Genomic DNA, 26,337 nt, shown 5'->3' on the forward strand with positions numbered 1-26,337 from the left:
TGCTCGTGCTGGTTGATTTTCTGCTACTAGTTCTTGCAAAATATTGCCTCGTTTTTGGCATTAATAAGGCACTATTAGTAAGCCCCTGAGACATTTTGTTTTATAACCAAAGAGCTGTAGTAAAAAAAATGGTCAATTCCACAATTATTCTTCCACCGGCGGATAAATACTGTACGTCAATCGCAGACAAAGCTAAAGGCACTGGGTGCATACTGTATGAACGCAGACTACGTCTATACGTACACCCTTCAGTAGGCTGGTGTTTAAGCCAGATCCAGTAACATAAATCTCTCTTAAATATTCGATTTACATCAAATTATATATTTTTGGGTTATATATATTTAGTTTAGCAACATTATTATGGTAATAAGAGCTGTAAAAAATACTTATTTTGGAACTGATTTATTAATTTTATTATTTCGAAGCCGTAGGTCACTGAACTGTGGCGACAAAATCGAACAAAACACTGCCTGGTGTTGTGTTCGATTTCCAGTAACATAAATTTCTCTCAAATATTCGATTTACATCAAATTATATATTTTTGGGTTACATGTTTAGTTTAGCAACATTATTACGGTAATAAGAGCTATAAAAAAAATACTTACTTTGGAACTGATTTATTTATTTTATTATTTCGAAGCCGTAGATCACTGAACTGTTGCAACAAAATCGAACAAAACAAGCATGGTGTTGTGTGAACAGGGATTAGACCCGTCCACTTGTGCTGGAGTTGTGCCGCCAATAACGTGAATAATTTCTCAAATAGCAGATATCTATCATATTACAGAATATTTTTGGTTTTATTTAGTTTAGTTTAATTAGGACAATAAAGAATTATTAAAACACCAGTTTTAGAAATGATTTATTAATGTGAAACGTTCAAAGTCATGGGTCACTGAACTATGACAACACAGACGAAAGTGAGTGAAACCTCACTGTAAAGTGAGGTTTACTGTACAGTATTCCCTTATCTGTCCACCCTCACTCGTCTTGTTTCATCACAGAAAATGTATATAAGAAGATTTCAACACATTAACTAGCTATTCACGCTTCAGCCTTTAAATTAATTTACAAAGATACGTGTGCCACAAATCGGTGAACGAAAATCATTGAAACTCAGTCGTTCACTTGTGTGGACCACTCTGGTTGGTGTTTGGTTAATATGCGTCACTTCTTGTATGGACCATTTTGGCTGGTGTTTGGTTCATATGGTTCACTTGTTGTGTGGTCCACTTGCGTGATCCAACTTGTCTTATGAAGGAATTATTAATAGTAATCTGTGATAGAATGAAACAGTTTTCCACCACTCTGTGAACTCTGTCCCAACATCGTAAGCTTGAGGACCGTTTGTGGTCCACTTGTGGTCCACTTGTGTGGTCCACTTGTATGATCCAACTTGTCATATAAAGGAATTATTAATTGTAATCTGTGAGGGTATGGTAAAGTTTTCCACCACTCCGTGAACTCTGTCCCAACATCATAAGCTTGTGGACCACTTGTGGACCACTCGTGCGGTCCACATGTGTGGTCCACTTGTGTGATCGAACTTGTCATATGAAGGACTTAATAATTGTAATCTGTGATAGAATGGGAAAGTTATTCACCAGTTTGTGAACTCTGTCTCGACGTCGTAAGCAAATCCGAACATCCCCCGCTTCGGCGAACCATTGTTCGTCAAACCGGGTGAGTAAATCCGGCCTGAAATGTGTGCGAACTAGCCGGAGATTCGTTGAATTGGGGTACGTTGAATCAAGGTTGTACTGTACCCTCATTATAGATAGGGGCAACCAACCAAAGGCAGACCCCCTACCAGGCAGGAAAACAAAAACAAAACAAAAACCTGCAAGAGGACAACATACCCAGGCGGAACAGAATCGGCCGTGCAGTACCCTGCACAGCTAGTACCAGTGATGAAAACTACCTCCTACCCAGAGGCAGACAAAAACCCCAACTGACTCCAAGGGCGGCCAAGTACTGAGCAGTTAAAGTCACAGAGGAAGTAGATCCCAAGATGACTTGTGGAAGGTGGCCCTCGAACCCCCAAGGGCAGTACTTACAGGGCACCTAGGAAAGGGAACCCTAGAAGCATGCAGCCCGAGTACCGAAGAATATTACTCCTGGCTTGCGCACCACCAGTAGAGACAGTCCACGCCACAAGACACAGAACTGAGACAAAATCTGGACCCAGAGGCACATGACCTCGCCAGTATCACATCAGCGAATAATTGAAAGGTGGATCACCGGCACAACGATCTGGGGCTCCCCCATACTCCTCTCGGGGAGGAGATTTGCACAGACAGTGGCAGCACGTCAACATGATGACGTCATGCTCATTTCCTAATTTTCGCTTGGGGAGTTCTGTCCACTTGTTCAGCTTTCAGTAGCAATATTTTCACCAGAATAGGGGTTTGTGTTGGGGCGCCTACCTTTCTGGGTGCCAGACCCGGTCGATGGCAGACATAGAATGCTCCCAACCACATGGGGGTTTCTATAGTGCCATTGCTCCTCTTGCCTCTCTGAGGGGGGCCAAGTTCTGCCTCGTGGTCCCCGGTAGGCATGAACTCAATGCACATTGACTGATGCCAGAAAGCTAATGTATCCATATCAGCTTGAATAGCTCCAGGTAGCTGATGGGACTTCCCGCAGAAAAAGCAGTCATCAAAACAACCTGTGCTACAACATCCTAAGGAAAGAGGAGAGGCAAAAAGGGGAGGCAGCCACATGGGTAAAAGTCCAAGCTGAATGTAAATAACGAGCTGGAACGACCTGCTGACATGCAAGGCGAGCCAAATAAAATGTCACTACCACCTCCCGAAAGAGAAGGGCATGCACCTTGGGCAAAGCCACTAGGGCTGGAGCCGCAAATTACATGGCCTCCACCCCAGGATGAGACCCCAGTGACACCACATCTTCCCCAAGACATTCAGCAAGCCCATCCATGAAGACCAGGATATGCAACATTGCAGCCACGTGCAAACAAGCCTAGTTGTTATGTGCAATAAGAGCTCCAGAAAGCAAAGGATGCTACACATGGAGCTGCTACTTGCTCACATTCTTGGGAAGCACCAGAGCAAATAGACAGGACTCAAGCAGGGAAAACTAAGCCCCACTCAGAAACACCTGAAAGACAGAACTTATCTCCTGCCAGTCAAGCATGTGGGAACTACAGAATCCCTGCCAAGACCCAAAGGAAAGGAGTGGGTTTTCAGTCTGCCAGGAAGAGCCTGGGACCTCAAACTACAGCCAATAAGCAGAAAGGACACTTACTCAAAAGAGACTGTAGCAAGTATATTACATCAATAATATACTTGCTCCAAACTCTCATTAGCTGATGCTACACATGGGTAGATGAGATGGGTTTGTTAATTACAGTACAACCTCGATTCAACGTACCCCGATTCAACGAATCTCCGGCTAGTTTGCACACTTTTCAGGCCGAATTTACTCACCCGGTTCGACGAACAATGGTTCGCCGAAGCGAGGGATGTTCGGATTTGCTTACGATGTCCAGACAGAGTTCACAGACTGGTAGAAAACTTTCCCATTCTATCACAGATTACAATTAATAATTCTCTCATATGACAAGTTGGATCACACAAGTGGATCACACAAGTGGACCACACAAATGGACCACAAGTGATCCACAAGCTTACGATTTTGGGACAGAGTTCACTGAGTGGTGGAAAACTTTCTCATTCTATCACAGATTACAATTAATAATTCCTTCATAAGAAGTTGGATCACACAAGTGAACCATATGAACCAAACACCAGCCAGAATGGTCCACACAAACACCAGCCAGAGTGATCCACACAAGTGAACAACTGAGTTTCCATGATTTTCGTTCACTGATTTGGGGCACACGTATCTTTGTACATTAATTTAAAGGATGAAGCGTGATTACCTAGCTACATGTGGTAAAATCTCCTTATAGACATTTTCTGTGATGAAACAAGATGAGTAAGGGTGGACAGATAAGTGAATACTGTACTGTAAACCTCAATTTACAGTGAGGTTTCACTCACTTTCGTCTGTGTGTCGTCATAGTTCAGTGACCCATGACTTTTGAAAGTTTCATATTAATAAATAATTTCTAAAACCAGTGTTTTAATAGCTTTTTATTACCCTAATTAAACTAAACTAAATAAAACCGAAAATATACTGTAATATGATAGACATCTGCTCTTTGAGAAATTACTGTATGTTATTGGAACAACTCCAGCGTGAGTGAGTGGACGGGTCTAATCCCTGTACACACAGCACCATGCGTGTTTCATCCCTCCCTCCCTCCCTTGCTCTCTCCCTCCCTCCATACGTCCCTCCCTCTCTCCATCCCTCCTTCCCTCCCTCTCTCTCTCCATCCCTCCCTCCCTCCCTCTCTCCCTTTCTCCATCCCTCCCTCCCTCTCTCTCTCTCCCTTTCTTCATCCCTCCCTCTCTCTCTCTCCCTTTCTTCATCCCTCCCTCTCTCTCTCCATCCCTCCCTCTCTCCATCCATCCTTCCCTCCCTCCCTCTCTCCATCCATCCCTCTCTCCATCCATCCCTCCCTCCCTCTCTCCATCCATCCCCTTTCTCCCTCCATCCATCCAGAATTGAAGAAACAAATAAAGTTAAAAAAAAAAGTTAATTGGGTCAGAGTTAGGGTTATCAGCGAGTCGGTCCCTTCACCACCACCGACACCTCCCTCCCCCCCACCCCTACAGCTCATACACACACACACCCTCAAATCATCCATCCTTCCATCCCTCCCTCCATCCTTCCATCAATCCATCTCCATCCTCTCCTTCCCTGCCTTCCTCCCAAGTTTTGCCTGCCTCCCTCCGTGCCTGTCTCCCTCCATGCCTGCGTCCCTCCCTGCCTCTCCCTCACAAGCTCTGCCTGCCCGCCTCCCTTCCTGCCTACCTCCCTCCCAACTCTGCCTGCCTCCCTCCCTCCCTGCCTGCCTCCCTCCCTCCCTGCCTGCCTCCCTCCCTCCCTGCCTGCCTCCCTCCCTGCCTGCCTCCCTCCCTGCCTGCCTGCCTGCCTGCCTGCCTGCCTGCCTGCCTGCCTGCCTGCCTGCCTGCCTGCCTGCCTGCCTGCCTGCCTGCCTCCCTCCCTGCCTGCCTGCCTCCCTCCCTCCCTGCCTGCCTCCCTCCCTCCCTGCCTGCCTCCCTCCCTCCCTCCCTGCCTGCCTGCTTGCCTGCCTGCCTGCCTGCCTGCCTGCCTGCCTGCCTGCCTACCTGCCTGCCTGCCTGCCTGCCTGCCTGCCTCCCTCCCTCCCTCCCTCCCTCCCTCCCTCCCTCCCTCCCTGCCTGCCTGCCTGCCTCCCTCCCTGCCTCCCTCCCTGCCTCCCTCCCTGCCTGCCTGCCTGCCTGCCTGCCTCCCTGCCTGCCTGCCTGCCTGCCTGCCTGCCTGCCTGCCTCCCTCCCTCCCTCCCTCCCTGCCTGCCTGCCTGCCTGCCTGCCTGCCTGCCTGCCTGCCTGCCTGCCTGCCTGCCTGCCTGCCTGCCTGCCTGCCTCCCTGCCTGCCTGCCTGCCTGCCTGCCTCCCTGCCTGCCTGCCTGCCTTCTCCCTGCCTGCCTGCCTTCTCCCTGCCTGCCTGCCTGCCTGCCTCCTCCCTGCCTGCCTGCCTCCCTCCCTCCCTGCCTGCCTGCCCATCCACCCACCAGTCAGCCATCACTGACACAATGAGTGCATTTGGAGCCGACATGGTGCACGGATGTTCCTTGATTGTGCCAATATGTCCAACAAAGTCGCGGAATGAACACTCCAGCCTCTTGACAAATCAAAATATAGTGTTAAAATTAAAGTTGCAGTAATTTTAGTGTACAATAGTTTTCATAAACTTTATTGTAGTACTCAACATACAACAGAACTACTCAACAGTGTTAACGGCATAATACACTAAAATATGTATTTACTGTACAGCATTCACAACTCCATGAGACTTCAAGATGGACTTAACTCCAACAATAAGGTAAATAACAAATGTAACAGTATTTGTTAGTAGAGTAATAATATATAGGTACAGTATATAATATGATAATGCATTTTTATTGTCTACAAGAAAAATAAAGACACTGATGCAAACGCCTCCTGAAGGTCACCTCTTGCAACGAATCCAACGCTCCAACGAACTGGGGTCGGTCCCATATAGTACGTTGAATCGAGGATGTACTGTATACTTAGTCCACTTATTACGAATTCATACCTCTTCCCTATTTTACAGTTAACACTTGTTCATGCTAGAGGATGGTGAGGTGTGGAATGATTATATAAGAAATCGATAAGCAAATAATGGCTTATCAATTACGATTTGCCGCTTATCATAATGGTACGGTACAGTACAGAGGCTTGAGAGATAATGCACATCCAGAGCCATCTTACTTCAGGGCCCGATGGTCACTTGCTTAGCGGCCCCATGAGCATAGAACATGTTCATTATGAAAGCAGAATGTTTAAAAATTTAGGTCTTGTTGCAAGCACACTTATATAATATAACCCTACATCCTGGTGTGGGACTAAATATTTAAGATACAGTATATATTTCCAGGTGAATAACCCTTTTAGCAGAAATGAAACAATGTTTTGAGTGGAGCACAGAAGTGGAAGAGAGCTGCAGAAGAGAAGGAGAAAATAGGAAAACTTTCAAAATTAACATTGTGGCTCAACACAGGTGTAATGACAGCCACTCATACCAGTCCTTTGGATATAGCATCCACATCAGCATCCACTCCTGCAATGTCAGCCATTAGTACTGTTCCTTCAGATATAGCACACACACACATCTATATCCATTCCTGCTACAAATCACAGTTAAAGCATGTCACATACAATATTTTATTTTAGTTACCCATGATCAAAGACCACATTTTAATACAAGAGGAGAAAATAATTATTTTGAAATAATTTATTTTTGCCACACCACAGGGTGTCATATTTTAATGCAGAGCAGTGCAATGGTTAAGAGGCCTGACCACTGGGTTTGGGAGCTTCACCTTTGACAGTGAATATGACATTGACTCCTCTGTATGGGCACAGGGGCATCCTAATTGTGTGTTGGAGCAATAAGGTACATGCGCACTTGTTTAAATGGCACGCCATGCATACTCTTTGAAGGTATGTTGTTTTAGGCTGTGTTCAGTGCCTGTTAGCAAGCATCCCTAATGAGCTTGATTACTTGGCTGCTTTCCCCAGGATTTGATTCTGTGTGCCATTCAGCTCCTCAGATTTGTCATATTTCCAGAAGTTTCCATTGTCCCAAAACGCACCTTCTGTGGCTAATGTCAACCTGCTTCAGTTCCTCCTGCAAGATTTGGGCCTCACTTTATTGATGGACCTGGCCTCATTCAAGTTTGGGTCTGCCACAGCCTATTGGCTGAAGTATGAGCTTCTGGATTCATCCTGGCTGACAACCCTCTTTTTCCAGAGGAACAACTCCTCCCTCACCCCCGGGTATACCCCTGAAGCTACCAAGGACCAGAACAAGAACCTTCCCCCCCCCCCAATCCCCCCCCACAGAGGTGCACGGAGCGGGTGACAATCTGCCAGACCACCAGAAAAAGCCTTCAGAAAGTAAGCGAGCTGTAACAGGCAACAGAAAACAAAGCCCCAAAACCACCAAACAACTTTGCAAACAATTCACACAGAACAAGAGATTCTCTCAAACTAGTTCAAAACTTTCTAGTAAAATTACCACCACAGACAGCCCAGCCACAGTCCCTCAGCCAACTCCTCATCTCAGTTCTCTTACCGATAAAGCAATATGTGGAGCTGCCTGTAGTGTTTTGATCCATCAATCATTGGCAAGCCCTTCTGCTTCAAGCTAAGTGCCAGCCATCCACAGACTATTGTCATGCGAGGGGGAAAGGGCTACTTGCTTTGTGTATTATTTCTGTATTTTAATATTAGCTTTGCTTGAATGTTTTTAATCCAGCCTGTTGTGTGGTCTTGACTCTTGTGGCATTTCAGACTGCATGTGCTAAAGGTTTTCTTCCTTGAGTACTCGCTAACGCTGCCCTTGAATAGGCAGAGTTACTGTCTCTGGTGTGTTCAGGAATTTGCTCTTGAAAGGCCTGACCACCAGGGGGGGAGAGTTAAGCCTTAATCACAGATCCTTCATTACTCTGTTTGGGCCATTGGCTGGGGGGCATTCTTTGATTGTGCTGGAGCACACTGGGGTTCAGGTGTTTGTTAATATGGCATGCCGAGGTGGCTACACATAACCTGGTTGTTTTTGCTGTGGTTGGTGACTATTCTTCTGGCGAGCAACCCCAGTGCCTGGGGTGTCTGCTTAGTTAACAGCCTCGAGGCATTGGGAATCCCCTGTTATGGATTGGTCAATCGAACCTACCCTCGCCAAGTGTGAGTGTGAGGAGTGCTCAACGCCTTTGCTATCAGACTATGATTTTTTCTGCCCCCCTACCATGCTGCCTATTGAACCAGTGCCACAAATGACCCCGAGTCCTGTGAGGTTTGTTCTCACTAGATCTGCATTTGGGGATAACATTTCCCAACTTGAGGTTATTCAGGTATCTGCTGCTTTATGAGTGAAATTTGCTCATGTTAGGTATTCGCAGCATATTGATCAGCTAGATGCCCCGGAGTTGGCCCCAATGGTGTTTAGGGACCTGGAAATGAAGGTAACAGGGGGTTCTGTTAGACCCACATGTTTGATTGGTAAATGGCAAGTTCCATCTTTCAGGTGATCCTGGGCAGAGCTTCTTTTGTTCCATTCTTGCGCTGTCTGTTCATTCCGACACTTTCCAATGACGTAAACAGTGGTAAGTGTTCCTGAGTGTTTCTTTTTCTGTGTGGGGGTGTGTCCTGTGATCACATAGCCAGTTTCTTTCAGTTTTGTCCCATTGTCCTTGGGTGGGCAATTGTTGCTGTTCTTTTTAGGTTGGTTGTGTTTGCATTCAGCTGTCCTTTGGTGGGTCTACAGATTGGTTTGGTCCTGGTGGCTTCCACCCTCTGTGGCCACTATCACCAGCCATGGCCTTTAGGGTGCTGGCTGGCTTGGACTGAGTGTAGTTTCGTTTGTTCAACCATCTTTCCCTCTTGTTCAGCTGTTGCTACTGGTGGTTCTGGGCTGGGGCTGTTTGCTGGCTGGCAATTTTTCTGGTGGCTAAGCCATGGTTCCAGTTCTATTGGGCCTTTGTTCTGGGTTTTCATCACAGTAGCAGCAACGGGTTCTTCTTGTTCATTTTGCTTGTTTCTTATTACTTTTCAGTCCATGGTTTTTTATGGGGCCCTGGTGGGATTTTTTTCACTTTGCTGTTAGCCACCACCTCCTTTTCTGGCTGTGTGGAAGTAATTATTAAAAGAAGGCACCAAGCCAGAGAGAGAGACTGTTGAGTTAGCTAGCCTCCTGTGGGTCTGTTGGTTCTGGGGATTGATGTGTTTGTGGTCCCAGTGTCCTTGGTTCCTTGTTCTGAGGCCTGTTTGTCTCGGGTCATCCTCAGTGTCAACAAGTTTAGCCAGCCTGTAGAGTACCTTTGGGCCCATACTGTTCAGAAGTTTGCTGCATTTTTTTGGTAATATGCCTTGGGCTGTTATTCAGGCTCAGAAGGTTTTATCACTTTTTGATGGCACATTTTCCCAGCCCCCTCCTCCGAATAGACAGTACGGTTTAATACTAAATGTAATAAGTACAATCCTGACTACCGGCTTAGTACGTAAATACACTTAGTCGTCAGAAACGCACCAAAATATTGTGAATATTAGAGTTTACCTGAAAAGCTGTACAGAAAACCACGACCTAACCTAACCTCCTTAGTGTAGGAGGACGAGCATTTTATTGCTTCTTAATTACAATTAGTACTTAACCTATAGCTATATTGATATTACAGTTTTATAAAACTAATAAAACAAAACAAAAATCTTTCAATAAACTATAAAGTAACTCAGGATATTTTAAAATTTTGTATAAAATTTCTATTGTTTAATAAAATTGAAAAAGAAATACTTTATATTTAAAACTTGTGTATATGGAATTGAACACGAAAACTTCATCCAAAAATTGAGTGTCTTAACAGAAAATGAGGAGAATATATGGGGAGGCAAATATAATGACACAATTAAGTATTTATGTACTATGCAGACAGTAAGGAATGTACTTATTATATTTAGTATTAAAACGTACTGTCTAATCGGAGGATGCATTGCATTTTCCATTGCTGATTTCCCCTCCTTTGGGGATTATAGTGTGTTGCTTTCCTCTTCTCCTAGTGAGTCTGCCTTCTTCTGTTCTCAGTGGTGAGATAGCATTAGGGAGCACCTTTGAGCCCTTCCATAAACTCAGCATTGAATGTAATGAAATAGCACTTTCAGGTGGTTTCAAGGTGGTTCCCTGGACCCTCCCATCCCCTGCAGGTATTTTGGGTTTGCCTTTTGTTGGCTCATGACAAAGTGTACACCAGCTAAGCCAACAGCTCTTTGTGCTGCCATTTTGAGGTGGGGAGGTGGAACTTGCGGAAAGCTACCTTGCTTCTGGGTGTCTTGTTTTATGTTTGATTTTTTATTGCCTTTATGTTGTCTGTATTGTTTCTTCTTTCTGGAAAGTATTTCTCCAGAGTGATCTAATATCCTTTGTTCTCTACACCTCTATGATGGGGACAGGTTTTGTCCCCTGGCCTCTAGTAGACTTTTAACACTATCGCGCTCCCGGCAGAAGGCTGTAACTTTCCCCTTGTGCGCCGAGCATTTCAGGCGACCGCACGGCGACACTGAAATGTTTATACTCTTTTCGGTCTGCTGACCTTAATTTTCCATGTATGTATTTCATTTTGGTATCAATTTGTTCGCAAGAGAATGCTCTAGAAGAATATATATATATAATTTCACCAAAGCCGACATGAGACCCGCTCCAAATAAAAAAAACTCTGGCGTTCGTTAGCCGTGAGCACCAAACAGCGATGAAATGTTTATGCTCTTTTCAGGTTTGTCAACCCTAGAATTGTTCTACGTCGTTAATTTTGGTATCACTGTGATCGCAATAAAATTCCGTACACAAACATTTGAATATAAAATACAAGACATAGGCACATTCCACCCGCAAGACTGTGGGAAGCTGCTCAAGGGTTACCCGCTGCCGCATGCCCAACTGCACATCGGCTACACCCCTACTGAAAAGATTATACTCTTTTCATGTTTTCGACTGTAATTTTTGATGTACATGTTTCATTTTGGCATCAATGTGTTCTCAATGAATTGTTTTAGAGGAACATATACGTATAACATGTCACCAAAGCTAACGTGATGCCGGCACCAAATAAAAAACTAAGTCGTTTGTTAGCCGTGCACGCCAAACAGCGCGAACATGTTGCTACTCTTTTCAGGTTTATCAAGTTCAAACTTGTTCGACATCGTTCTTTTTTGTATCACTGTGATTGCAATAAAATTTCCTAACAGACATATTCATATAAATTAGACAACATGGGGGCGCATAACCCACAACTACCCCTAAAGTCACCGAAGCCTTAGCCGCTAGAGCACATTCATTGCCACACCCGCTACACCCAATACACCAGACAAACATACAGTTTGCTAACAGAAGTTTTTGTGCAACATTGTTCATTGTGGTATCAAATTATTCCCAATAAAATGCTCCAAATAGAAAGATAAATATAAGCAATAACAACCGCAATATATATAAGCAATAACAACCGCAATATATATAAGCAATACCAATAACAAAGTATAAAGACTAAAGTCGGCCAAGTTACCCGTGGGTGCGCAAAATCTGTAAAATGTATATACTCGTTTCAGTTTTCTCACCTTATTTCTCGTGCTACATCGTTCGTTTTGGTATCATTGTGTTCACAATAGAATTCCCTGTAGGGGTATATGCATATAAGGTCTAACAGCCCAGAGTGAGTCCCACAGCAAAGCCTAAAGTCGGCCACGTTACCAGTGAACAAGCACCAATTGGCATCCCTGCAGACTAATGTATATACTCGTTCAGTTTGATAACAAATTTTCGTGCTATGTCCTTCATTTTGGTATCAAATTGTGTGCAATCTAAAGGCGCTCATTTTGAAACCACCTAAAAGTTGATCGGATGAAAATTTAATTTTATAAAAATATTTTAGTTTATGACTCTCGAGATAGTCATCGGATTACGTTCAGGAGAAAAACTTATAACTATAATAGGAGGGCTCGGAGCGCCATAGTGTTAATGACTCGAAAGAGTTTGATGCAATTTGATAAGTATGGAGCTATTCACAGCAGTTAAAATCAGGTAGCCACCTTGGACCCACTAGAATGTGGCATTTTCTTACATTTCATTTTTTCCTTATACATACTCCAAGATTACAAGAATATAGTCTTAATATCTTAACAGTGCTTATACACATATGACATTTGACTTTCGTATGTAACAATAACCCAAGAATATCTCACAGCATATTTACCTTCAGTTATGTTCCATCTGTGACAAGTGTAAGGGGACAAACGATCTGCTGGATGTATTGGACATTCTTTATCTCCGAGGACAAATATGAGCTCCACATCTGGCATATCTTGCACCAACAAACCCAAGGTCTTGCGTATAGCATTTCGATACATGAAATGATTCCTTGCTGATATAATGCCAATAACAAGCCTTTTAAAGGGTAGTCCCACTGAAAAGATCATAGTTATACAGTATTATATTCTGACAATCTAGTTTCAGATTATATTTTATTTTCTAGAATATTCATTATTGTAAGTAGTAAAATAAAAGCTTTGCATCTACATTTTGAACAGATACTTTGATACAGGTAATTATTTAAATTTGTTCAATCTGCTTTAAATCAATTCTTCATAAATTACATTGCAACATGGAAGATAGATTCTTTCTACTTTCTTGACCTGACATATATTTGTAACCAAAGGTGATATCTGTTTAAAACAGCAAAGAAATGCACAGGAGCCTCAGATTAAATCCTTCGTTTAACACTTGGGATTTATCCACGAAGTAAATAATACAGTAAATGATTGTAAGGGATAGAGGATTAAGCAAAAAATCAAAATGGGGAGAATAAATACAGTACACCTAATTATCAGTTAGCATTTCTCTAAGAAAGAAAAGAATCAAAGGGATACAATTTATACTGTATTATAATGGCTAATGTAATAAGTTATTTTACATGTTAAGTCTTTCTTACCTCAGTTACATTTTAAGACTGGCCTTTGCAACTACGAAATTATAGATACCTACTTATTAATAAACATATACTTCATTTAATGTCAAGTTACATATACATTAAGCACAGGGTAAAGTTAAGAGACAAATCTCTCATTTGGTCAGTTAACGAGACTAAGGAACCAATCAGGTTGAGAAAGACCCTGAGAGAGCTCACAACATGCACTCCTAGTTATAGTAAAGCAGTGAAGCAGCTGATGGAATCACTGCTGCACACTTCAACACTCAATAGAAGATTTCCTTGAACAACACATTTCACAAGACTGTATACCAATAATACTGTACATAGGGAATGGTCAGCAGACTTGCCAACAAGATGAGAGATTTGTTGAAAGACAGTGTGACTGATAATCACATAACACAGCCAGAGTTTCAGAGGAAATTCAAAAACTTCACTCAAGGAGTTACCACAATTCACAAGTAGTTCAAAGCAGGCAAACTGTTTAGTTGACCTGATTCTCAATAACCCTAAGACAGTCTGTATAAGCAAACTTCCCAAAACCTCAGAGATGAACATTCTCACAATTCCCATCATAGACTATTCGGAGTGCTGGCGAAACACCATGTTTATATTCACGGCTTGTCCTTCATTATCTTGAGGTTATCTTGAGATGATTTCGGGGCTTTTTTAGTGTACCCGCGGCCCGGTCCTCGACCAGGCCTCCACCCCCAGGAAGCAGCCCGTAACAGCTGACTAACTCCCAGGTACCTATTTACTGCTAGGTAACAGGGGCATTCAGGGTGAAAGAAACTTTGCCCATTTGTTTCTGCCTCGTGCGGGAATTGAACCCGCGCCACAAAATTACGAGTCCTGCGCGCTATCCACCAGGCTACGAGGCCCCTTTTGCTATATATTGCTATATATTTTTTGAACGTGTTAACAAGTGCTATATTTTCTAAGAAAAATTATGTGGGACTGTTAAGTGAGAATTGGGAGGTTTGGCAAGAAATTTTCTTCAGTTCAAACATATCAGCTCAATCAAGGAAATATATGTATTTTGAAAGTATGAAAACCAATGGGAATGAATTTAGTCTCCTATGTTGGAATTTCTCATGAAACTAACAATAATGTATTATAAAATATTTTTAAAAATATAATATCTACCAGTATGCATATTATAATATAAAATACAATTATTAGAAATGCCACAAAAAGACTAAAAAGGCTAAAATTGACATCATATGTTGCATTTTCCACACAATAAATAATACATAATGTGATAAATGTGAATCATTCACAAGAAAAATTAAGAGGAAAAATACAGGATGGAAAAGGAAAAGAGAAAGCAATAAAGAATAGAGGGAGAGGGAAAATGGTAAATAGAGGAGGGAGGGGAGGGAAAGCTGAAAAGTGGGGAGAGATAAAAAGATGGGAGGCTAAAGAGGGAGTAAGTAATTATCAAAAAGAGAGCACCAAGCTGGGGAAGCTATGTAGAAAGGGAATAGAGGAGAAGGGGGAAAAGGGGGTAGGAGTGACAGAAAAGAGGATAGAAGTGAGGAAGGAAGAGGAAAAAGATAGGGAGAAAAGAAAGTGAAAAGGGGAGTCTGGGAAAGATGGGATAATGGGGAAAGAGGGAATAGGAAGAAAAAAACAGGGAGGGAAGGAAAGATGAGAGTTAAATAGAAGTGGAAGGGAAAGATGGAGACAGCAAGAAAAATGAGACAGTGTGTGGAGGAGAAATGGGAAAGGGGAAAAAAAAAAAAGAGTGAAAGAGAAAGAGTAAGCAAAACATTGTGGTAACCTTAGGCATTCACATAATGGAAAAAAGGGAGAAGGAGAAAGAAGAAAATAAAAAAAAAAAGAGATGGGTAAAAATGCAATCAAAGAGCATTAACCAACTACTGAGGTAACCCACCAGAGCTATGAGAAAACCATAAAACTATCAACACTTCAACTATCTATCAACTATCAACAAAACAAAACTATCAATTGGCCCTTAGTATGCCAATGAAAGTGATGCATAACAGGGAAGGGTTAGACTGTCACTGGAAGCTTGGTATTAGTAGTCAGTGTCACATACAAGCCAGTGATGAAAATTGAGGGGGTGCTACAGGTGTGGTACAAACCTACAATACAAGGCATTGGGTGAAAAGAAACATTTCTTTCTGAATGGGTCTAAAGGCTGCTCCCAGACCCAGAACCTGCACGATCTGCAAAGGACACGCTTCACTTGCTAGATAATATTTTGCAAATGGTCTTGCTATGTATAGTTGGGGAGGAGGAATGGAAAGTCTAAACTCACTCCACCACCGGATAGAGTAATGATGCATGGGAAATGCAAAGATGGGAATGAGTTAGTAATCAACAACCAAGAAAAGGATGACTGGAGCATTGCATCTGATACAGAAGAGAAGTGGAAAGAAATGCTAAGCCTCGAAGCATGCATATAACAAAGCCACTTACCCCCTACACAGTAAAGTCAGCCATAAAATAGTATCATTCTTTGGAATCTCACAGGTACCACTATGTCATTATAATGAGTTTGTTGCAAAATTTGCTTTGAAAATTTCATAGATACTCTCTACTGTAAGCTCATTCAAATCCACTATTTGTAAGTGGTGTCAATGTAATTCAACCCAGTAGTGGTATAACTAAAATTAGTTAGAATTAACCCTTTCATGTATTTGCCCTTTACCAATTTTGTGTGCTACCAGTGTCTTGAGCCAAGCTCAAATTTGCTTAGTGGTATTTTACTTCCAACACATACTGTGAAGTTACTATGCATAGTAAAGTGTTCAACTTGGTATGGTTTGTAAGCTAAAGAGTTGTACTTTAATTATGGTATTTTCAAAAATACAATGAAAGCAAAATAAAAAAATAAAAAGGAGAGTTAAAGTTAGACATGATGTTGAAAATGAGGACAACAGTCTTCATCAGAATATTCTGGTGTTCTGAGCAAATGATGACTGTAGGCATCACAAATGTTAAAGGGTTAATAATTAACTGTGCATCCAAGTTTGTAAAGTGAAGATGTTCTACCTATTCCCAAACTATACCAAGGCTGAAAGGGTGGAGGAGGTCAAGACTTCACTCTAAAAATGAAACTTTATGATCACTCTCTACCACTACCATTTACCCCAAAATATTGTTTATAGAAGGATTCTTACTCTCATTCTGCCTCTCAAGTAATCTCACAGTGTAGATCAAAGTTGCTGCAAATATGATCAATAAATTTTGAAGTGAAACCCATCGATACATCTTTTCTAGTTAGTGTTTGGCTGGACTTGAGTGATTTTCTTTACGATACGTGCAGTTCAATAAGTGCACTCTTCGTTATTCTTCTTTACGATATGTACAGTTTGCATGAAGGTTTTCTGACCCTGTGGTAATGATCAGAGACTTTTCACGGTGCCACATCAGTGCTAATTAGACAAGCAGGTCATCATTCTTTTTATTTACAATAACATATATATTATTTTTTATTGATTACATACAAGGTACAGTACATACATTCTTGCAAAGCCACTTACATGCATAGCATTTTGGGCAGGTCATTAATCTTAATTTTCCCTGGAATTCGACCCACCAATCGTTTAACAAGGTACCCAGTCACTGCTGGGTGAACAGAGGCGTACAGTTAAGGATTGGCACCTAGTCAATCCTCACTGGCCAGGATACAAATCTGGGCCAAACTGCTCATGAAATGCGGGGCAAGTGTGTTACCACTGTGCCATGGGGACTGCTGATATATAAAACACAAACCTTTATCTCTTATTTTCATTAGGTTTGGTTAGGTATAGTTTGCCTAAAAAATAAGTAGCAGTGGCATACACTAGTTAAACTTTTGTCAGATCTTAAACCCACTTGTCAATGACTGCAAGCTATCCTGGGAGAGGTACCTATCCAGGACACAACATTCCTGCTCAGTAGGTTTTTAGACTTTCGTATATTTGTCCATCCTTTAGAAAAGTGCGGATACCATGCTCAGGGCAGAATAATTGGTATAAGATCAGCATGAAGATAACTTATGTAAATACCACGCAAATATGGAAATGCCAAGACTTGAATTTCAAAATCAACCTGGAAAAAGATTATCAAGGCAAATGTGGGGGGCGTCTCTCGACAAGCCACCGGCTTCCCGTCCTCGTCGAGGCCAGTAATGTTAGTGACCCTCAGGTAAATTCTGGTTAGATCACTGCAGTATTCCTCCTGTTTATGATTTAGCAAGACAAAGTTGTGTCGGTCTTCTCTTCTTGGTGTGTGCAGTGTGCTCAAAGTGTTTATCCTCCCGATGACTGCACGAGTACAAATGTTGAGAATGCCAAGGTTTCAAAAGTGTTTGTCGTGTTATGGTGTAGATAGAGAAGCGGCCCCAACACATAAACGTGTGTAGATCTGGGCACTCCAGCGCCTTGCTGGTGATGGCTGTTGTGTTGGCGGCGTCGGGTCCGACTATCGCTCCTTTTACTGTTGAGGTATGTTCGTTTTCTCTGGTTGATAATTTATTTTGTTATTTATTTATTTATATATAAAAACGTACATTGGAGGTTAACAGAGAACATAGAAATTAAGTTGAATTTACATTCTTGTAAAGCCACTAGCACGCATAGCGTTTCGGGTGGATACAAGACACTCCGTACATTGACAACACCGCACACTAATATTTTTACCACTTCGGACACCAGCTTTCGACATTTCGCATATGTGTACGTGTTCCATATTAAAACGACAATATAATGCTATTAACAATTAAAATCTTCTATTTAACAGGCATATAGTTATTAAATGAAGTTTAGTGATGTAATAGACATAATCCGGAGTTGGTAAGGACGCCGCCCGCCAGCGTAAACACAACACACCCGAATGCCCACAAACACGATACAACGCACAAAACACAACACTTCTGTCAGTTTTTGGATAAACTCCTTTTATATTTATTATGTGAGAGTTATACATGTATAAAATGATAACTATTATAGGTAAGCGCCTAATATTTAATATTAATCAATAAAAAAGAAGTCAGAAGCCACACGCCTGTCTGTACATGTCTTTTGTGTAAAAGTATTTTGGGCGCTCATGTACTTGTGCGCTAGCTGGCGTTCACAACTGTTCTCGCCTACAAGCATTAGAATTAAACAAACGAATTTGTTTTTTCATTTATATACAAGAAGAGAAGGCTTCCCTGGAGTCTGTAATATTCATCTGATCACTGATCTCCCATTTGGTCCTCATTGCTTTATCTTACTATTATTGAATGTCAATAACCGTATTATGCAATTTCAATTTCTTCAATTTCAATTTATTATGCACCCCATACCCATCCCGTGGGCGGTGGTGTAAAGGATTACAGAGGCACATAATCGGTTCAGGAACTGAACCCTCTAGTTCGTTTAGCTAATCAAATAACAATGTTTGACGCTAGTTACAAAATTATTAATGTTGTATACACATGTACACACACTCATACATACATGTACATATATATATATATATATATATATATATATATATATATATATATATATATATATATATATATATATATATATATATATATATATATATATATATATATATGTCGTACCTAGTAGCCAGAACGCACTTTTCAGCCCACTATGCAAGGCCCGATTTGCCTAATAAGCCAAGTTTTCATGAATTAATTGTTTTTCGACTACCTAACCTACCTAACCTAACCTAACCTAACTTTTTCGGCTACCTAACCTAACCTAACCTATAAAGATAGGTTAGGTTAGGTTAGGTAGGGTTGGTTAGGTTCGATCATATATCTACGTTAATTTTAACTCCAATAAAAAAAATTGACCTCATAATGAAATCGGTAGCTTTATCATTTCATAAGAAAAAAATTAGAGAAAATATATTAATTTAAGAAAACTTGGCTTATTAGGCAAATCGGGCCATGAATAGTAGGCTGAGAAGTGCGTTCTGGCTACTAGGTACGACATATATATATATATATATATATATATATATATATATATATATATATATATATATATATATATATATGCGAACAAGCCTGAATGGTCCCCAGGACATATATATGAGTTTTCAGTTATATATATATATATATATATATATATATATATATATATATATATATATATATATATATATATAACCCGTATATATATAACCCGTTAGTAATATATATATATATATATATATATATATATATATATATATATATATATATATATATATATATATATATATATATATATGTCGTACCTAGTAGCCAGAACGCACTTCTGGGCCTACTATGCAAGGCTCGATTTGCCTAATAAGCAAAGTTTTCCTGAATTAATATATTTTCTCGAATTTTTTTCTTATGAAATGATAAAGCTACCCATTTCATTATGTATGAGGTAATTTTTATTTTATTGGAGTTAAAATTAACGTAGATATATGACCGAACCTAACCAACCCTACCTAACCTAACCTAACCTATCTTTATAGGTTAGGTTAGGTTAGGTAGCCGAAAAAGTTAGGTTAGGTTAGGTTAGGTAGGTTAGGTAGTCGAAAAACCATTAATTCATGAAAACTTGGCTTATTAGGCAAATTGGGCCTTGCATAGTAGGCTGAGAAGTGCGTTCTGGCTACTAGGTACGACATATATATATATATATATATATATATATATATATATATATATATATATATATATATATATATATATATATATGTCGTACCTAGTAGCCAGAACTCACTTGTCAGCCTAATATGCAAGGCCCTATTTGCCTAATAAGCCAAGTTTTCATGAATTAATATATTTTCTCAATTTTTTTTCTTATGAAATGATAAAGCTACCCATTTCATTATGTAGGAGTTCAATTTTTTTTATTGTAGTTAAAATTAACGTAGATATATGACCGAACCTAACCATCCCTACCTAACCTAACCTATCTTTATAGGTTAGGTTAGGTTAGGTAACCGAAAAAGTTAGGTTAGGTTAGGTTAGGTAGGTTAGGTAGTCGAAAAACAATTAATTCATGAAAACTTGGCTTATTAGGCAAATCGGGCCTTGAATAGTAGGCAGAGAAGTGCGTTCTGGCTACTAGGTACGACATATATATATATATATATATATATATATATATATATATATATATATATATATATATATATATATATATATATATATATATATATACATATACATATACATATATACATTCACATACATATTTAATCACCTACATAAATACACACATCAATAATCTTTGTGTCACAGGTGATCAACAAGAGGCTCACAATAGTCACTATAAAAGGCACTTTACATCTATAGTTAGTGAGTCACACAGTTACTAGTCTTGCTCCACACCCACCCAACTGGGCGGCAGCTTTACAGTCATGTGCTCCACACCCACCCAACTGGGCGGCAGCTTTACAGTCATGTGCTCCACACCCACCCAACTGGGCGGCAGCTTTACAGTCATGTGCTCCACACCCACCCAACTGGGCGGCAGCTTTACAGTCATGTGCATGCAATACCTACAGTAAGCAAATTTTGGATACTTCGCTAAGATTTCGGGCAGCACATCATTATGAATGAAGTACTTACACATTTCATTATGCAACTTTAATAAAGTTGTCCATCAGCATTTTGTGGTGTTCAGCTACCCTTATCTTCTGTATGTTCCTCACATTACCAGTATACACAAACATTGACATGTAGGGATATAGACCCTCAGGTAAGTTAGTAATTTAAATGCACAGTAGCAGTCCTAGGCGTTCAATCCCCGACCGCCGTCCAAGTGGTTTGGCACCATTCCTCCCCATCCCATCCCAAATCCTTATCCTGATCCCTTCCCAGTGTTAAATACTTGTAATGAACAGGCACTATATATATATATATATATATATATATATATATATATATATATATATATATATATATATATATATATATATATATATATATATATATATATAGTTATTGTTATACCAGTATAATCTAATAATATATACTGGTCTAATAAAATAATTAGACCAGTTAATACTCTCACTCGTTGTGTTAGGATATGTTAGCTTGATAAAACTGACTGTTCATTGTTGAGAAATGTGTTAACAAACAATATATCTGACATTATCAAGACTGTAGCTTGTTTAGCAAAAGGAACTTTTTTTAAATTTGGGTTCAGTTTAACTACCGCTCAATGGATGAGTAATTGGGGCATAATAAAGGCACTAAGCTGATAAAATGAAAGATGGGAAAACAACATTAGAGAGATAAACTCGAGAGACGTTTTCATGTTAACCCGAAAATTATTTGAGGAACAAGACGGACTGCGGGTCAGGCAATTGGTCTTCATGCTATCGTGATGGGGGATCAGCCATTACACGTGTTAATGACTCTTGTATAGTTGTGTAGTTAAGGACAACAGGGTAAAGGGGTAATGGGCATTGTGGTTGATTGTTCTACCTGGGAATCCTCCACTGTTTTATATCTTATGAATGTATGTATGTATGTATGTATGTATGTATGTATGTACTAACCTAGTTGTGGTTGCGGGGGTTGAACTTTGGCTCTTTGGTCCCGCCTCTCAACCGTCAATCAACTGATGTACAGATTCCTGAGCCTACTGGGCTCTGTCATATCTACATTTGAACCTGTGTATATGGAGTCAGCCTCCACCACATTACTGCCTAATGCATTCCATTTATTAACTACTCTGACACTGAAAAGTTCTTTCTATAATCTCTCTGGTTCATTTGGGTACTCAGCTTCCACCTGTGTCCCCTTGTGCGTGTACCACATGTGTTAAATAAATGTATGTATGTATGTATGTATGTATGTATGTATGTATGTATGTATGTATGTATGTACGTATGTATGTATGTATGTATGTATGTATGTATGTATGTATGTATGTATGTAAGGAGAGAGAGGAGAGAAAGAGAGAGAAAGAGATGAAGACCGAGACAGAGAAATAGATATAGACAGAGTCAGGGAGAGAATGTTAGACACAGAGACGGATAGATAAGGATATGCAAAGTCAGTGAGAGAATGACAGAGATAGAGCGAGGAAAGAGACAGAGAGATAGGCTGACACAGAGAATGTCAGAGACGAGGAGAAGCAGAGACAGAGGGACAGGGACAGGAGCAGAGGGACAGGGACAGACGGACAGGGCCAGAGGAGGGACGGGGGAACAGAGGGACAGAGAGGGAGACAGGGACAGAGAAGGGGACAGGGACAGAGACAGATGGACAGAGACAGAGGGACAGGAACAGAGGGACAGAGACAGAGGGACAGGGTCAGAGAGGAGGACCGGGGGACAGAGGGAGGAGAGGGGGGGGGCAGGAGACCAAGAGAGAGGGGACAGAGGAGAGACAGGGGATAGAGTGGGCAGGGGGACAGAGGGAGGGACAGGGACAGACAGAGAAAGACAGGAACAGGGGGGCAGAAAGGGCGGACAGGGGGACAGAGAGAGGGACAGGGGGCAGAGATAGGGACAGGAGAACAGAGACAGGGACAAGGGGACAGAGATGGATAGGGGGACTGGAGGAAAGGGAGGGGGACAGATGAAGGACAGCGGACAAAAAGAGTGGGCAGGGGGACAGAGAGGTACAGGGGACAGAAAGAAGGACAGGGGGACAGAGATGGACAGGGGGACATAGAGGAACAGGGGGACAGAGAGTGACAGGGGGACAGAGAGAGGAACAGGAGGACAGAGAGGAACAGGGGGACAGAGAGAGACGGGGGGACAGAGAGAGGGACAATGGGATAGAGAGGGACAGGGGGACAGAGAGATGGAAAGGGGGAACAAGGGGACAGGGGACAGGGGGAAAGGGATCGGGGACAGAGGACAGAAAATGTGGGCAAGAGGACAAAGTGAGGGACAGGGGGACAAAGATGGACAGGGGGACAGGAGGAAAGGGGGGAGATGTATGAGGGGGAATGTTTGCGAGAGATGGAGAAGGGGTATTTAGAACGGTACGTTAGAGAGGGGACAACTAAGGCGCATCATTGAAAAGCAAATGAGCATCATTGCAATAGCAGGAGCCACGCACATCTTCAGCCTGCGTTGTTGAGACATTGTCAATTAAGCGGTGTCCAATAACAGTATCTTCGGTATTTAAGCGATACCTTTAAAAATACTGGAAATATTGAAAGATATTAATCCAGATATTAATCCCCTTGTGCAACGCACACAAGAGGCAACAGCTTCTAGCTCTACAAGCGGCAATATAAAATAGAGAATAGGCGATTGTTTTCACTCATAGTGTAATAAACCCACGGACCCACCCACCCGCTGAAGCCGTAAATACCAAGACATTACTTCCGTTTAAAATTAAGCCGGAATAATCCTCAGGTATGTGGAGGATGTGGGAGGCCTTTGATCAACCGCCGACTTCCTGCCCCCGTCGACGGGGCCACCAGCCCTCAGCCAAATTTATGTGAAACATGTATGTGTGAGTATTAAATATTTTAATTTATTATTTCCAAGATTTAGCTGTTAGCTCTTGGACCCCGCCTTTCTAAGCGTCGGTTGTCTAATGTACCGACTCTCGCCCTCTTTTCCTCCATCATATCTAAACAACATATATTTTTATCTAACACACTCACACATCCCCAAGATGCAGCCTTTAGCAGCTTCCTGACTTTCAGGTTCCTATTTACTGCAAGGTGAATAGAGGCATTAGTGTGTGTATGTTTGTGTCTTTGTGTGTGTGTGTGCGTGTGTACGTGTGTGTGTGCGTTTGTGTGTTTGTGTGTATACTCACCTAGTTGTGGTTGCGGGGGTTGAGCTCTGGCTCTTTGGTCCCACCTCTCAACTGGCAATCAACTGATGTACAGATTCCTGAGCCTACTGGGCTCTATCATATCTGCATTTGAAACTGTGTATGGAGTCAGCCTCCACCACATCACTGCCTAATGCATTCCATCTATTAACTACTCTGACACTGAAAAAGTTCTTTCTAACATCCCAGTGGCTCATTTGGGTATTAAGTTTCTACCTGTGTCCCCTTGTTCGCCTACCACCCGTGTTAAACAGTTTATCTTTATGTACCCTATCAATTGCTCTGAGAATTTTGTAGGTAGTGATCATGTCTCCCCTTACTCTTCTGTCTTCCAGTGTCATGAGGTGCATTTCTCGCAGCCTGTCCTCGTAACTCATGCCTTTTAGTCCTGGGACTAGCCTATTGGCATACCATTAAACTTTTTCACGCTTCGTCTTGTGTTTGACAAGGTGTGTGTGTGTGTGTGTGTGTGTGTGTGTGTGTGTGTGTACGTGTATAACACACACGTACTTATGTGGTACGTATATGTTCTACATAATTGTAAGGCGTTTGCTGAATTAGAAAAGTCGGCTAGCAGTCCACCCTTAACGACACAATTAACTCATTACATAAAAAAATACGTGGCTGTGCAACAGTGTGTGGGAATTGGGGAACTGGTGTGCATTTAGACGACTGGTGAGGACCAACAATGACGTAGAAGGATGGCACCAGCGTCTGAATCAAAGGGCAGTGAGGGACAACTTGGCTTTATATATTTTAATCCCCTTACTGTACCGTGAGGCGTCCCTGGTAACCTTGCAATACCAACTGGTTTCTGATCAAAAGCTAAAGTCCAGTCGCCGCAAGGGCAATAAAGAGAAACAGGAACATTTGTGGAAGCTTTGGGACCGTTACGAGGAAAAACAGATAAGCACCTCACAGTTCCTCAAGGAATATTCGCGTTTTATCCCAGGAAGTGCCTGAACTAGAATTAGAAAACAGCAGTCTGTTTACTGGTTGTTATTTAACTTAAGTTAGTTGTAAATGATAATGTAAAAATAGCCACTGAGAACTGATGAGTTGCCCAAGACTTTTGCTCGTAAAGAGGGATTACAAACTTGGACTGCCTTTGAGCAGCCTGAGGGCAGCAATATCCCAGGAACATCAACTAAATTTCGGAGACTTGAAGCAAAGTGAAATTCACACCAGTTACTCCATCTATCATCATTCTATTATGCAGGAAGAACCGCATGTCTATGGGTCATCCAATAATGTTAGCAGACTTCTAGATGTTACCACTGCTAGGCTTAGGCTCTGGGAGTTTGTAACATCTGCTGATGTAGATTTGACTAAATGTAAACTCTGTCAGCAGAACTATTCGCTTACTTTGCGTCATTATATAATGGAATGTGAAAAAATCGCGGAATTTAGAGATAACACCATCAATAGTGTCCAAGAAATGTGTAAGTACTTCATTCATAATGATGTGCTGCTCGAAATCTTAGCGAAGTATCCAAAATTTGCTTACTGTAGGTAATGCTGCACATGACTGTAAAGCTGCCGCCCAGTTGAGTGGGTGTGGAGTACATGACTGTAAAGCTGCCGCCCAGTTGGGTGGGTGTGGAGCACATGACTGTAAAGCTGCCGCCCAGTTGGGTGGGTGTGCAGCAAGACAGTAACTGTGTGACTCACCATAGATGTAAAGTGCCTTGTATAGTGACTGTTGTGAGCCTCTTGTTGATCACTTGTGACACAAAGATTATTGATGTGTGTATTTGTGTAGGTGATTAGATATGTATGTGTATGTATATATGTATACGTATATATATATGTACATGTATGTATGAGAGTGTGTACATGTATATATAGTATTAATAATTTTGTAACTAGCGTCACAAATTGTTATTTGCTTAGCTAAACGAACTAGAGGGTTCAGTTCCTGAACCGATTATGTGCCTCTGTAATCCTTTACACCACCGCCCACGGGATAGGTATGGGGTGCATAATAAAGAAAGAAATAGAATTGAATTGGTCTGATTAAGACTTTATGACCATGTAATCTATGTTTTGCTCCACTACTTACTGATTGAGTATGGGGTGCATAACAAATAATAGCCTCCTTCGGGGGCGTCTTGTTTCTAAACGTGTTAGTCTTAAATCCTTTAATCTCAAATCTTGCTACAATGTACCTCTTAATATATGTTATGTACTCTCGCAACCCAATGTACCTTCTTGTATATAAATAAATAGATTTCAACTGTAAGGGGGTATGGTTAAATAATTCTAATAATGGAAGCGCTAATTATATGAACAAGCGCCATGTATTTATTCAGACGAGAACAACAGCGAACACAAACCAGCGCATATACGAACCGAATGGTATGTATGTACAAACTTCTCAGTGAACGAAGTTGTTTCTAGCCTGGTATCCGAAATTGCAGTATACGACTTGACCAGTCCCCGTTTCGGATAAGTCAGGAAAGTAAAG

At 41.4% G+C, this 26,337-nt stretch overlaps 1 protein-coding gene across 5 annotated transcripts in view; it reads right to left on the reverse strand.

Annotated features, from left to right (window-relative positions):
- The window catches only part of LOC123759295 (UDP-GalNAc:beta-1,3-N-acetylgalactosaminyltransferase 2), a 339,864-nt gene extending 321,944 nt beyond the window's left edge, over positions 1–17,920 (reverse strand). Inside the window, exons 1-3 of one of the 5 annotated variants that reach the window (XM_069335007.1) lie at positions 16,636–17,912; positions 16,273–16,485; positions 12,392–12,601 (exon numbers count right to left, since the gene is read on the reverse strand). In XM_069335007.1, the coding sequence (XP_069191108.1) occupies positions 12,392–12,601; positions 16,273–16,363 (301 nt within the window). In that variant the 5' untranslated portion in view covers positions 16,364–16,485; positions 16,636–17,912. Of the gene's footprint in view, positions 1–12,391; positions 12,602–16,272 lie in introns of all 5 variants that reach the window. The other 4 variants (XM_069335009.1, XM_045744158.2, XM_069335008.1 and 1 more) reach the window with 4 other exon arrangements.
- Positions 17,921–26,337: the final 8,417 nt, after the last annotated feature.

The sequence above is a fragment of the Procambarus clarkii genome, chromosome 32 (assembly GCF_040958095.1).
Source record: "Procambarus clarkii isolate CNS0578487 chromosome 32, FALCON_Pclarkii_2.0, whole genome shotgun sequence".
Classification (NCBI taxonomy): Eukaryota; Metazoa; Arthropoda; class Malacostraca; order Decapoda; family Cambaridae; genus Procambarus; species Procambarus clarkii.